The 14,729-nt window shown below is 42.6% G+C and overlaps 1 protein-coding gene across 13 annotated transcripts in view; it reads left to right on the top strand.

The window, feature by feature from the left end:
- LOC132868741 (ankyrin repeat and SOCS box protein 16-like) overlaps window positions 1-14,729 on the top strand; it is a 49,368-nt gene that overhangs the window by 21,313 nt on the left and 13,326 nt on the right. For 6 of the 13 annotated variants that reach the window (XM_060901877.1, XM_060901880.1, XM_060901873.1 and 3 more), the window contains 7 exons: window positions 1,746-3,665; window positions 4,443-4,836; window positions 6,114-6,381; window positions 7,347-7,755; window positions 9,659-9,742; window positions 10,027-10,140; window positions 10,214-10,395. In XM_060901877.1, the coding sequence (XP_060757860.1) occupies window positions 4,500-4,836; window positions 6,114-6,381; window positions 7,347-7,755; window positions 9,659-9,742; window positions 10,027-10,140; window positions 10,214-10,395 (1,394 nt within the window). In that variant the 5' untranslated portion in view covers window positions 1,746-3,665; window positions 4,443-4,499. The remainder of the gene's footprint in view (window positions 1-1,745; window positions 3,666-4,442; window positions 4,837-6,113; window positions 6,382-7,346; window positions 7,756-9,658; window positions 9,743-10,026; window positions 10,141-10,213; window positions 10,396-14,729) is intronic. The other 7 variants (XM_060901881.1, XM_060901879.1, XM_060901872.1 and 4 more) reach the window with 3 other exon arrangements.

Here is a 14,729-nt window from a genome sequence, read left to right as displayed (position 1 = left end):
GCAAGCTGGAGCCTATCCCAGCTGACTACGGGCGAGAGGCGGGGTACACCCTGGACAAGTCGCCAGGTCATCGCAGGGCTGACACATAGACACAGACAACCATTCACACTCACGGTCAATTTAGAGCCACCAGTTAACCTAACCTGCATATCTTTGGACTGTGGGGGAAACCGGAGCACCCGGAGGAAACCCAGATGGACAGCATGTTTATTTATTTTACTGAAGAAGAGACAATGCACATTAATTAACATGAGTACTTAAATCACTGCGATGATCTGGCGACTTGTCCAGGATGTACCCTGCCTCTCGCCCATAGTCAACTGGGATAGGCTCCAGTTTGCCTGCGACCCTGCACAGGATAAGTGGTTATGGATAATGGATGGATGGATGGATGGATGGACTTAGATCCATCATGGAAATGTCCCAGATTTAGCCAGACAGGCTAATTTTCAGCTGCAGTCTCTGACAGGTTGATGGCATTAAAAAAAAAAAAAAACATTGAAAGAAAATATAGTCATATAAACACAGACAAAGCACATAAGCACATACAAATAGTAAAACAATGACATAACTATATGGCAAATAAACAACATTATTACAATGCATATTACAGCACATATTTTTCTTCAAGTCGCATTCTGATAGCGGACACAGAAGCTCAAGCTATTCAGTACAACAACTCAACAGTTCACTATTTAGCCATGTATTTACATCAGTTAAAAATTGACCCCAGGCTTTAGACAGTTTAGCACGTACGCAAGGATCGGAAACAAGGGCAAAAGTTTGTGTACAGCTGATCATCATACCCATATATAGGCCTTTCCCAAACGGTTGCCACAAAGTTGGAAACACACAACTGTATACGATGCCTTTGTATGCTGTGGCATTACACTTTCCTTTCACTGGAACCAAGGTGTCCAAACAGGTTCCAGCATGATAATGCCCCTGTGCAGAAAGCAAGCTCAATGAAAACATGGTTTACCAAAGTTGAAGTGGAAGAAATCGACTGGTCTGCGCAGAGCCCTGACCTCAACCCCACAGAACACCTTGGGGATGAACTGGAATGACTACACCCCAGGCCTCCTCGCCCGACATCAGTGCCTGATCTCACGAATGCTCTTGTGGATGAATGGGCAAATCCCCATCGCCAGAAGAGTGGAGGTTATAATAACAGCAAAGAGGGGATGAAATCTGGAATGGGATATTCAAAAAGCACATATGGGTGTTATGGTCAGGTGTTCACATACTTTGGGGTATAAAATGGTTCCCAAAAAACATGAATTGACATGAATTGAAATATGTGCCTATTGTAGGAATGCAATACTTAATATATACCATCTAGTGGCCCAATTTAAATCACTGAGTCATTCTATGATTGAAGTGAAGTGTAATATATGACTAATTACGGTGGCCAAAGTGGTCAGTTGATTCAATTGATTTATCTGGGTTTCCCTCACTTTAAAATGTAATTTAAAAAAAATGTAGTTGCAATGAGTTAAGTATTTCATGACCACAAAAAAGATCTCAATTACCTTGATTTATGCCCTTAATATATTAACTTGTGACCATAAGAAGCTTGACTCTTTGGGATAATTTTGTGACTGAAGTTAAAATTTAATTTCTTTAGGACATTAGCCAGCCCTTCAAACACCCCCCCCCCCAAATAAATAAATAAGGAAACAAACAAACAAACAAAAACCCTTTTGATTAAATATGGTATTTTCCCCTCTTTTTTTACCACCTAGAAACCATGGAGAAGCAAACTTTTAAATTCAACTAGCTCCAGGCCTACAGGTTATGTTGTTAAGCAGAATAAATTTCTGAATGGTAAACCTGCCAATTTTGACCACAAAAATCAGTTCAAGCCTTCAACACCATCATCCCGGCTCTTCTGCAGGACAAGCTCTCCCAGCTGAGCATGCCTGAGTCCACCTGCAAGTGGATCACTGACTTCCTGTCTGACAGGAAGCAGCACATAAAGCTGGAGAAACATGTCTCTGACTCCCAAACCATCAGCACCGGATCCCCCCAAGGATACATCCTTACTCCTCTACTCTTCTCCCTGTACACCAACAGCCACACCTCCAGTCATCAGTCTGTCAAGCTCCTAAAGTTTGCAGACGACACCACCCTCATTGGACTCATCTCTGATGAGGATGAGTCTGCCTACAGGTGGGAGACTGACCATCTGGTGTCCTGGTGCAGGCAGAACAACTTAGAGCTTAATGCTCTAAAGACAGTGGAAATGACTGTAGACTTCAGAAGGAGCTCTGCTATACCCTTCCCATCACCCTGTTTGACTCCCCAGTAATCTCTGTGGAGTATTTTTGCTTCATGGGCACTATAATCACCCAGGACCTTAAGTGGGAGACGATACCTGCTAGCTCACCAAGAAAGCACAGCAGAGGATGTACTTCTTGCAGCAGTTGAAGAAGTTTGATCTGCCAAAGACAATGATAGTGCACTTTTACACCACCATCATTGAGTCCTCCTCCTCCAGCGTCTGGTACGCTGCTGCCACTGCCAGGGACAAGGGCAAACTGCAGTGCATCATTCGCTCTGCTGAAAGGACGATTGGCTGCAGCCTTCTGTTTCTTCAGGACCTGTACAAGTCCAGGACCCTGAGGAGAGCAAAAAAGGATTGTGGCCGACCCCTCTCAACCTGGACACAAACTTTTTGAATCACTCCCCTCTGGTAGGAACCAAAACCTCATGCCATAAGGCCAACATTTTCCCCCCTGCAGCTGGCCTCATCAGTAAGGTCAGAGACCCCGACTGACTCTAACCTCACACTTCCAACCTGGCACTCATGTCACATGACCTTGAAATGTGCAAAATAGATCTCCATTCTGTGAGCCTTCATTGCACATTCCGGCACACTCTGTATAGCCTGGTTATAGACTTAGCCCATTACACATATTCTCTTCCTCTCAAGCATTCTTATCATGTCTCTTCTCCATCTTCATCATGTGACCTGTTTTTGCACATTCCAGGACATACTGTACAGCTTGGCTATTTATTTAACCCATTGCACATATTTCCTTCCTCTCACACAATCATATAATGACTCTTTTCCTTCTTCATCATGTGACCTATTCTTGCACATTCCGGGACATGCTGTACAGCTTGGACTTCAATAATTCATACACATGCCCCTTAAATATGTCCACTTTTCAAATTTGTATATTTTAGATTCTTCTATTTTTTATTACATGTATATAGTTACTTTTGTCTTTGCTAAATTCTTCTATTTTAAATGTTCAAGCACCAACCACCAAAGCAAATTCCATGTATGTGAGAACATACTTGGCAATAAACTTGATTCTGATTCTGACATAGAGAAATTTATAATAGAAATTTAGTATGTACTGCGTCCTCTATCGGCAGTTTGCTGATAGTGCAGTGGTAATATATTGGCTAACATTTTTTCTATTAATACTGCCAGCTTTAACTGGGGGTCAGAAATATCTTGTGACTGGCTGTGCAGACTCTCAGAAAGGACATTAACTCGTTTAATCGTTTTATTGGGCTTCTTATGGATAGAAATATCAGAAACACATAGTGAACAAAACTGAACTGAATAGAGGATCATTTTAAATAGCCTAAAATGTAGGCAACTTTCTTTGGATAAAAGGTATTAGAAGAACTTTTTTCAGGCTTTGAGGGTGAGTAGGCCTTTTTTCCCTTATGAATACTTAGACTTACCATGATTTTACATGCACTTTCAGAAAATACAGTACATTATTGTACTTTTAGGGATAAAACGGCTTGTCACTAGGGCAGTACCCTTGAAGGTACTTATTTGTACCTTTTACATACTGTTTGGGATCACATATGTTTCCTTTTGGCCCTAAAAAGGTACACATAGTTACCTTAAGGGCCAATAATGAGCCCTAGGGGGTATATTAGTGTAGATTGTACCTTGGGGGACAGAAATAGACTCCTACTGTACCCCAGTTTCTGACGGTGTGTATATTAAATCAATAGGGTGTCGTTGTTGTTTTTGTTGTTTACATATAGTTCCTTTTAAATAAACTATACTCGAGGTGTTTTTAAATGAATCGTTCTCAGATATGTTAAAATGGCCCCAAAAGTCAACTAGCTGCAAATGACATCAGTGTTTTTAGTGTTGACAGTATATGTAGACTCACAAAGGAGCTCAGTTCTCTTTATTTTACCATTGGTGAGCTCTCAGACCACTTCTTTGTACCACAGCTTCTTCTTTAGAACTCACGCCCTAGATATGTTTGGACAGCAAGCTCCTTAGCACAGAGAGAGTTCAAGTGCTGAGTCATTGCCTGGAATGCTAAAATGGACTAAGTGTGAAGACCTTAGTGAATAAGTCTTACTTATATTGTATTAAACTATGCTTGACACAATGTGCAGCTCTTAACCAGTAGGTTTTTGAAATTTTGCTGAAAAAAAATTCTTCTCTTTTGTAGTAGTATTCCCCTGTAAGCCATTAGATATTGTGGAAGGCAGATGTATCACTCAGTGCCATGTCTCAGAACACATTTGCCTTCACGTCAGCCACGCTTCGCTCTCTGCGGCTGGAACAGGAACTGCAGGACTGGGAGGAAACACGAAGGGCTCTGGCGCACAGGAGGGTAATGAGTAGGCAGCCACTGCCAGCTGCACCCCGGCTCAGACACGGGACAGAGAGGATCCAGACAGTACAAGCCCCTCCACCTCAGATCCACTGCAGAGACCCGGCTGTCCACAACACATTCATGTATGGAGATATGAGAAGTGTGTACGCAGTACTCAAAGAACCTGGTATGGTGAATGCCCTGATGGAGATCGTCCATGAGGAGATGATGTGGACTCCAGAAATGGGTATAAACACTCACACTTAAATACACACAAACTGTTAAAAAGTGGGAACCTGTGGTGGTTGGGATGTAAGCACCAAGTGTATTAATATGGATTTTCGAAATTTCATACTGAACTCTCACTTCAGGAGTCAGAACAGAGGCAGATAGTGTTATATTTAAATATCAAACAAAACCACAATGAGGTAGAAATAAGAGTATTGCACAGTATGGACACAGAATGAGACAGAAATATTTTTATTTTTTTTTACTGTGGTGTAAATTCTAGGGTAAATGATGTCATAACACAATATTTCAGAATACATGATGTCATATCACAATATTTGGTTGCCAGTACCAGTAGTGGCTGATATGTAACAAACTATCAATAAAATCATCCTTTTTTCTTATATCTGCTAATAATTGGTGTAGTGATTACATAAGAATAGGAATAGCCTAATCTTACTATAGGAGCGGTACGGTGGTGTAGTGGTTAGCACTGTCGCGTCACAGCAAGAAGGTTCTGGGTTCGAGCCCAGTGGCTGACGAGGGCCTTTCTGTGTGGAGTTTGCATGTTCTCCCCGTGTCTGCGTGGGTTTGCTCCGAATGCTGCGGTTTCCCCCACAGTCCAAAGACATGCGGTTAGGCTAATTGGTGGCTCTAAACTGACCGTAGGTGTGAATGTGAGTGTGAATGGTTGTTTGTCTCTATGTGTCAGCCTTGCGATAACCTGGCGACTTGTCCAGGGTGTATGTACCCTGTCTCTCTCCCATAGTCAGCTGGGATAGGCTCCAGCTTGCCTGCGACCCTGTAGAACAGGATAAGCGGCTACAGATAATGGATGGATGGATTACATAAGAATAGTAATAACCTAATCTTACTATAGGAGTGGTACGGTGGCGTAGTGGTTAGCACTGTTGCCTCACAGCAAGAAGATTCTCGGTTCAAGCCCAATGGCTGACGAGGGCCTTTCTGTGCGGAGTTTGCATGTTCTCCCCGTGTCTGCGTGGGTTTGCTCCGAATGCTGCGGTTTCCCCCACAGTCCAAAGACATGCGGTTAGGCTAATTGGTGGCTCTAAACTGACCGTAGGTGTGAACGTGAGTGTGAATGGTTGTTTGTCTCTATATGTAAGCCCTGCGATGATCTGGCGACTGGTCCAGGGTGTACCCTGCCTCTTGCCCATAGTCAGCTGGGATTGGCTTCAGCTTGCCTGTGATCCTGCACAGGATAAGTGGTTACAGATAATGGATGGATAGATGGATGGATAATCTTATTATAATTATTTCTGTTCTAAACCCCAGGCATGTGGACTCTGTCCTCCAAAGTGAAGCAGACATCTGCCCTGCACCTGGCTGCCAGCAGGGGGCACTATGGTTGTGTGGAGGAGCTGTTATTCCGGGGAGCTGAGGTGGATGCTGACCCTGGAGGTCGATCGGCCCTTCACGATGCCTGTTCTGGAGGTCACCACGCCTGTGTAAAGCTGCTTCTGGAGCATGGAGCTGACCCTGATCTGCTGACAGCCAACGGCGATGCGCCTCTTCACCTGTGCACCACTGCTGAGTCCTATGTGTGAGTGAACACGCTTGATATAATGGGAAAAAGTGCATGTCGTTCGCTGCCTGAAGTTTCAGAACCCTTGGTTTAATGATGTTACAAATACATCAAATGGAGTCATGTTGTAGAAATATAAACACAAATTTTGCATTGTACAGATTGTATGGCAATACCACCACACATCTACCGTACCTTAAATTACATGATGTCCACAAACTGTTTAATGAAATGGTGAAATAACATTTTAAGATATATAAGTCAATTTCAGTGATTCCTGGTAATTTTTCAAAAATGGCTGCCACCCAACAGCATGTTCCAGTGTCAGAACTAGTGCATTAGAGATTATATAAACAAATGTTGGGTTTGCAATTAAAATTTAACATAGTTCTTTGCTGAGTGAGTACAGTATTCACAGGTGGAACATTTGTCTATTTTTCCTGACACGTTCCTTCAAGCAAGATGAGTGTTGACGAAAAAACAAAAGCAAAGACTGAAAAGGGGGGTAAAAATTAGCAGTTGTATTGAAACTTTGTAAAATAATGAATCTGCAGAGATGCTACTGATCATTTAGGGCAAAGTAAACTAATAAGCATTTCTGACTTTGGAATTGCTTTGACTTCCAACCTTGGCTTAAGGTTCACACCGTGTGGCGTGTAGGGCAGCGCCAATTTCCGTTTCCATAGCCCTCGGCCTCTCGCCTATTACATAACTAAGGTTACAGTGGGGGGCTAGTCCTCTGGTAACTGTGAGAGTTTGACTCCCCACTCGTATCTGTATTGCAGCATGCCTTGCCAGACGGTAGTAGGTACCATTTTTATGGTGGTCTTTGGTATGACCCAACCGTGAGTAGAAATCACAATCTTCCGATCGAGAGGCCAACACACTAACCACTAGGCCAACTCGCGGTTGGCTTAAGGTTCATTATCAGTTAAACCTAATGTCCTGCTCATTATTTGATTGACAACCCTGTACTCTCTCAGCTGTACAGAGCTGCTAGTCAGCATGGGTGCCGAAGTGAATGTGGCCCAGCGCGACTCGTGTCTCACTCCACTGCACTTGGCATGTCGGAGGGGTCTGGAAGAACATGTGAAACTGCTGCTAGCCCATGGAGCTGATGTGAATGTGCAGAACCGTGAGGGTGAGACGCCACTGAATGCTGCATGCGCCAGAGCTGAGAGGCCAACTGAGGCAGCACGATACCTAAGTGTGGTGCAGAGACTGCTACAAGCTGGCGCACAGGCACACACAGCAGGGAGGAAGCAGCACACTGCCCTACACAATGCCTGCAGTAACTGCAGCTATCAAATTGCTGATTTGCTTCTGGAGCATGGAGCTCAGGTGGATGCAGCCAACTGTGCAGGATACACACCCATGGACTACCTCCTGCAGGTGAGGAAGAAGAAAACAAGACACCACTTCTGCAAATGCAATTTACACCATCACTTTCTCATAGTGTCCATAGCTACAGTCCAGGTTGTGTTAAAAGGCTTGCAAAGCCTGCAGTAATTTGTTTTTATTCATTCATCCTCTGTAACCATTTTATCCTGGTCAGGATTGCTCTGAATCAGGAGCATATCTCAAAAATTGAGGTGGGAATATACAGTACCCTGGATATGATGTCAGTCCATTACACAGCACCATGCACACACTTTCACACTTATGAGCAATGTAGTGTTCTAATTTACTGGCATGTTTATGGATAGAAACCCACCCCTGTTAGCCAAGAATAGGAATCTGAGAATGCAGTGGGCACAAGCTCACCAAAACTTCCATCCATCCATCCATCCATCCATCCATTATCTGCAGCCGCTTATCCTGTACAGGGTCACAGGCAAGCTGGAGCCTATCCCAGCTGACTATGGGTGAGAGGTGGGGTACACCCTGGACAAGTTGCCAGGTTATCGCAAGGCTGACACAGAGACAAACAACCATTCACACTCACATTCACACCTACGGTCAATTTAGAGTCACCAGTTAACCTAACCTGCATGTCTTTGGAATGTGGGGGAAACTGGAGCACCCGGAGGAAACCCACACAGACACGGGGAGAACATGCAAACTCTGCACAGAAAGGCCCTCGCCAGTCGCTGGGCTCGAACCCAGGACCTTCTTGCTGTGAGGCGACAGTGCTAACCATTACACCACCGTGCTGCCCCTCACCAAAACTTAACATTTGAAAATTGAAAAAAAAAAAAAAAGACCAGCCGATGTTTTCCAGTCATCAACTGTTTACAGTTTTGGGAAACCTGTGCATACTGTAGTGTCAGATTCCTGTTCTTGGTTGACAGGAGTGAAACTCGATGTGATCATCTGCTGTTGTAGACAATCTGCCACAGGGTTTAACATGTTGTACGGTACATTTTGACATGCTTTTCTGCTCACCAGTGTTGTAAACAGTGGTTATTTGAGTTACTGTAGACTTCTTGTCAGCTTGACAGGTCTCGCCATTCTCCTTTCACCTTTCTTATTAACAAGGTGCTACTAAGCAAACTATCGCTTGATAGTCTCATCTCATCTCATTATCTCTAGCTGCTTTATCCTGTTCTACAGGGTCGGAGGCAAGCTGGAGCCTATCCCAGCTGACTACGGGCGAGAGGCGGGGTACACCCTGGACAAGTCGCCAGGTCATCACAGGGCTGACACATAGACACAGACAACCATTCACACCTACGGTCAATTTAGAGTCACCAGTTAACCTAACCTGCATGTCTTTGGACTGTGGGGGAAACCGGAGCACCCGGAGGAAACCCATGCGGACACGGGGAGAACATGCAAACTCCGCACAGAAAGGCTCTCGCCAGCCACGGGGCTTGAACCCAGGACCTTCTTGCTGTGAGGCGACAGCGCTAACCACTACACCACCGTGCCGCCATCGCTTGATAGTTTTTATTTATTTTCTGTTTTTTGGGTTTTTTTTTGTATCATTCTGTGTAAACTCCAGAGACTATTGTGCATAGCATTGTCAAACCAAGCTTCCCTGGCACCAAACACACAAGCCATTGTCAAAGTAACCAAAAATCACATTTTTCAGATGTTTCAGGTGAACAGTAACTGAAGTAATTGACTTGTATCTGTATGATTTTATGCATTGCACTGTCACATAATTGCATGACTGAACAGGGGTACTGGTGTTCCTATTAAAGCAGCCAGTGAGTGTACTCCAAAATATATTTTATTCCCAATATGCAGTGTCTAGATGGATTCTTAAACATTTAAGTAAGGCATATGAACCTTTAACATCATTAGATGACCCAAACTGTTGGATTTATAGCTGTCTTTTCTCTTTCTAAAGGTGGTAGAGGATTATCCAGATCAGCACCCTGAACTAATTGCTCGTTCACTGCTCAACCATGGAGCTAAGCCTCCTTCTACCAGAGTAAGTTGACACTCTGAAGATTTGGAATGACACAATAAATCATTTCAACATAATCTGAATTGTAATTACATTTTAATTAGGTGTTCACTTAGGCACTCCTAATCAGTGAGTCTTTAATGAATGTATATAGCAACACACATACCGTAAGAACTCCTACAGCAATGCAAAAATTGGATATACTGTATTATTAAGTAGTAAATATTAGTCTTATACTGCAACAGTTATCACAAGGTTAGACGTGTGTTTTGTACTACCTTGTATAAAATGTGTGTATGTGTTGTTAGATGCTGAAGTTATGCCTCCTCTCCCCTGCTACAATGGAAGTGATACTGAACTGCTACCCAGTGGTGCCAAACTGTGAGGACTGGTTACAAGAAGTCCCAGATGAACTACTGAAGGTATTTTCACTCCACTTTATACATTATTGGATTTATGTTTTGATCCAAACCTGGATTTCCTCCATATCCCTAGGAGTACAAGTGTTTCTTCGACTCGGTTCGCCGGATGACAGGGCAGCCCCGTACGCTCCAGCACCTCTGTCGATGTTCCCTGAGACTCAGTATGGGTGCAGGATGCCACTCTGCCATCAATAAGCTAAACATCCCATGTGCACTAAAAGAGTACCTGCTGCTGTCAATTAAAGGAGAGATCAAGTAATATGTGGACAGGAAAACATAAGTTTTTACTTTTTTTTTTTTCATTTTCCAGTCATACAATTGTTTTATTCTAAGACCACTGATTCATGGATGCAGTACTTAATTTTGTTATTATTTTAGACAATAATCAGCAGTGTGGAACATCTGCAAGACAAGCTTATTCCTCTTATCAGTTACATTCTCAATTACACCTATTGAAGATAATAAGGCAGAAAAAATAGCTTGTCGTGTTACTGAGAAATCAGAAAGCACCAAGTCTTCATTCTGTCATGGAGGAAAATTGATTCCAAATCACTGACACTAGAGACTCCTTCCAAAAAGGTTAAATAAAGGCTTTACAGAAAACTTAACCAAGAACTTTACATTTTCCTTCATCAAATAACAGCATTATTCAAGAAATTGTTAAAACTTTTATTATACAAATATATTATTCAAGTCAGCTAGTGATCATTACTATAGAGACGATAATGTATTAGAATGAGCACATTAATATAAATTTGTGATATGAAATTACTCAACACCTTCTGACTGATGAGAATCGAGAATAACGGCACTGTTGTACAACCCCGATTCCAAAAAAAGTTGGGACAAATTATAAATAAAAATGGAATGCAATGATGTGGAAGTTTCAAAATTCCATATTTTATTCAGAATAGAACATAGATGACATATCAAATGTTTAAACTGAGAAAATGTATCATTTAAAGAGAAAAATGAGGTGATTTTAAATTTAATGGCAACAACACATCTCAAAAAAGTTGGGACAAGGCCATGTTTACCACTGTGAGACATCCCCTTTTCTCTTTACAACAGTCTGTAAACGTCTGGGGACTGAGGAGACAAGTTGCTCAAGTTCAGGGATAGGAATGTTAACCCATTCTTGTCTAATGTAGGATTCTAGTTGCTCAACTGTCTTAGGTCTTTTTTGTCGTATCTTTCGTTTTATGATGTGTCAAATGTTTTCTATGGGTGAAAGATCTGGACTGCAGGCTGGCCAGTTCAGTACCCGGACCCTTCTTCTACGCAGCCATGATGCTGTAATTGATGCAGTATGTGGTTTGGCATTGTCCTGTTGGAAAATGCAAGGTCTTCCCTGAAAGAGCCGTCGTCTGGATGGGAGCATATGTTGCTCTAGAACCTGGATATACCTTTCAGCATTGATGGTGTCTTTCCAGATCTGTAAGCTGCCCATGCCACATGCACTAATGCAACCCCATACCATCAGAGATGCAGGCTTCTGAACTGAGCGCTGATAACTTGGGTCGTCCTTCTCCTCTTTAGTCCGAATGACACGGCGTCCCTGATTTCCATAAAGAACTTCAAATTTTGATTCGTCTGACCACAGAACAGTTTTCCACTTTGCCACAGTCCATTTTAAATGAGCCTTGGCCCAGAGAAGACGTCTGCGCTTCTGGATCATGTTTAGATACGGCTTCTTCTTTGAACTATAGAGTTTTAGCTGGCAATGGCGGATGGCACAGTGAATTGTGTTCACAGATAATGTTCTCTGGAAATACTCCTGAGCCCATTTTGTGATTTCCAATACAGAAGCATGCCTGTATGTGATGCAGTGCCGTCTAAGGGCCCGAAGATCACGGGCACCCAGTATGGTTTTCCAGCCTTGACCCTTACACACAGAGATTCTTCCAGATTCTCTGAATCTTTTGATGATATTATGCACTGTAGATGATGATATGTTCAAACTCTTTGCAATTTTACACTGTCGAACTCCTTTCTGATATTGCTCCACTATTTGTCGGCGCAGAATTAGGGGGATTGGTGATCCTCTTCCCATCTTTACTTCTGAGAGCTGCTGCCACTCCAAGATGCTCTTTTTATACCCAGTCATGTTAATGACCTATTGCCAGTTGACCTAATGAGTTGCAATTTGGTCCTCCAGCTGTCCCTTTTTTGTACCTTTAACTTTTCCAGCCTCTTATTGCCCCTGTCCCAACTTTTTTGAGATGTGTTGCTGTCATGAAATTTCAAATGAGCCAATATTTGGCATGAAATTTCAAAATGTCTCACTTTCGACATTTGATATGTTGTCTATGTTCTATTGTGAATACAATATCAGTTTTTGAGATTTGTAAATTATTGCATTCTGTTTTTATTTACAATTTGTACTTTGTCCCAACTTTTTTGGAATCGGGGTTGTATAACACTAAATCAACCTACTGCACAGTTACTAAACCAGGGATATGTAATTGCTATTGTGAGTTTTAAAAAAACATGCATGGCTTGATATACATACTGATAGTTCATAAATCTCTGCTACTATGCATAGATCATCTTAATTTGTGTTACTGGACATGTGAGGTACACTACCGTTCAAAAGTTTGGGGTCACTTTGAAATGTCCTTATTTTTGAAAGAAAAGCACTGTTCTTTTCAATGAAGATCACTTTAAACTAATCAGAAATACACTCTATACATTGCTAATGTGGTAAATGACTATTCTAGCTGCAAATGTCTGGTTTTTGGTGCAATATCTCCATAGGTGTATAGAGGCCCATTTCCAGCAACTCTCACTCCAGTGTTCTAATGGTACAATGTGTTTGCTCATTGCCTCAGAAGGCTAATGGATGATTAGAAAACCCTTGTACAATCATGTTAGCACAGCTGAAAACAGTTTAGCTCTTTAGAGAAGCTATAAAACTGACCTTCCTTTGAGCAGATTGAGTTTCTGGAGCTATTTGTGGGGTCGATTAAATGCTCAAAATGGCCAGAAAAATGTCTTGACTATATTTTCTATTCATTTTACAACTTATGGTGGTAAATAAAAGTGTGACTTTTCATGGAAAACACAAAATTGTCTGGGTGACCCCAAACTTTTGAACGGTAGTGTATAGACTACTGCCACTGCCACCCACAGTATCATTGCAGGAGGACTGTTGCATATCCTGTATATTTTGAATGTGTGTGTTTAAAAATTGAATTATAGTTACTTAAATTAAATCATGAGCACAGTTTCTATAGACAAGCGCATGGGTGCAATATTCATTCATTCATTCATTCATTCATTTTATTCAACCCCAAATCAGAAAAAATGGGACGGTATGAAAAATGCACATAAAAAATATAAATACAAATCAAAAACATCAAATAATGTGCTGTTGTGTTGTTTTGAATGCAATGCATGTGAAAGATTATTTATAAAATCATTGTTTTCAGTTTTAATTTCAATTTCACCATACCGTCCCAGCATTTTCTGATTCGTTTATCCATTTGCAGGTCATGGGTGAGCTGGAGCTAATCCCAGCTGACATTGGGTGAGAGGCAGGGTACACCCTGGACAGGTCACCAATCTATCACGGGGCTAACACATAGAGACAGACAACCACTTACATTGACACTTATGGGCAATTTAGAGTCGCCAATTGACCTAATCTGTCTTTGGACTGCGGGAAGAAACTCAAGTACCCGGAGGAAACTACACAGGCACGGGGAGGACGTGCAAACTCCACACAATGGCTGGCAGGTTTGAACTCAGAGCCTGCTTGCTATGAGGCGACAGTGCGCTAAACTGATTTTTAGTATCCCATAGCTACATTAAACTAAACTTTGTAAATTTTACACCACAGATTCCTAACCATAGTCCTTCAGTACCCAGATACTGTCCTGCACATATTAGAGATTTTCATGCTCCCAAAACATCTGATTTATGCCACACTCACAACCCGCCGTAAGTGTTTTGGACACGCACGGGTCGCAGGGTTTGGTAGCTCACAGCCGTGCTACAGGGTCGCGGTGAACCCAGGGGAAAGTTTGGGGGAGGAGTATGGGCAAAGTACTTGTCAAGTACAAGTTGCATTTGGCAGAGGATAAGAGAGAGGAAGTGATTGGGAAAAGATGGGACAGAGGCCACCGCCTCTGCCGCTTCGCATTCTGACATCGGTGTTCCTGTATTAGTAAAGCCAATATCGCTTTGTGCTGCTCCTCAGCTTCTATCATCTGCCTATAAAGGTCCAACTCCCGCAGTCGTTGTGGTGGTATGGCGACAGCCATCTTCTTCCCTTCTACAATGCTACACGCTACATAAATCGGTTCCTTGGTTCCTCCCCCAATATATATACCCAGAGTCTTGCCCCTCGTGTCGCGTGTGGGTCATGTGCGCTGCATGCACGCCACACCTAAGGGTAGAAAGTGAGATGTACTTCTGTCTTGGGGGTCACAGAAGTGACAAGTGTGGAATACTTGTATAGTACTTCTGAGACGCGTCACTCGTACTATGACCGTGCATCACTCGTGCATCTTACTGTCATCGCAGAAAGCCCCTACTAGCCGTGCTGCTGACTTGGTCCAGGCGTACAAAAGGAGTGCAGGTCCCAT

This window comes from Neoarius graeffei, chromosome 20 (assembly GCF_027579695.1).
Source record: "Neoarius graeffei isolate fNeoGra1 chromosome 20, fNeoGra1.pri, whole genome shotgun sequence".
Lineage (NCBI taxonomy): Eukaryota > Metazoa > Chordata > Actinopteri > Siluriformes > Ariidae > Neoarius > Neoarius graeffei.
Note: the sequence above shows the minus strand (reverse complement) of the source record. Positions and strands in the feature narration are given on the sequence as shown.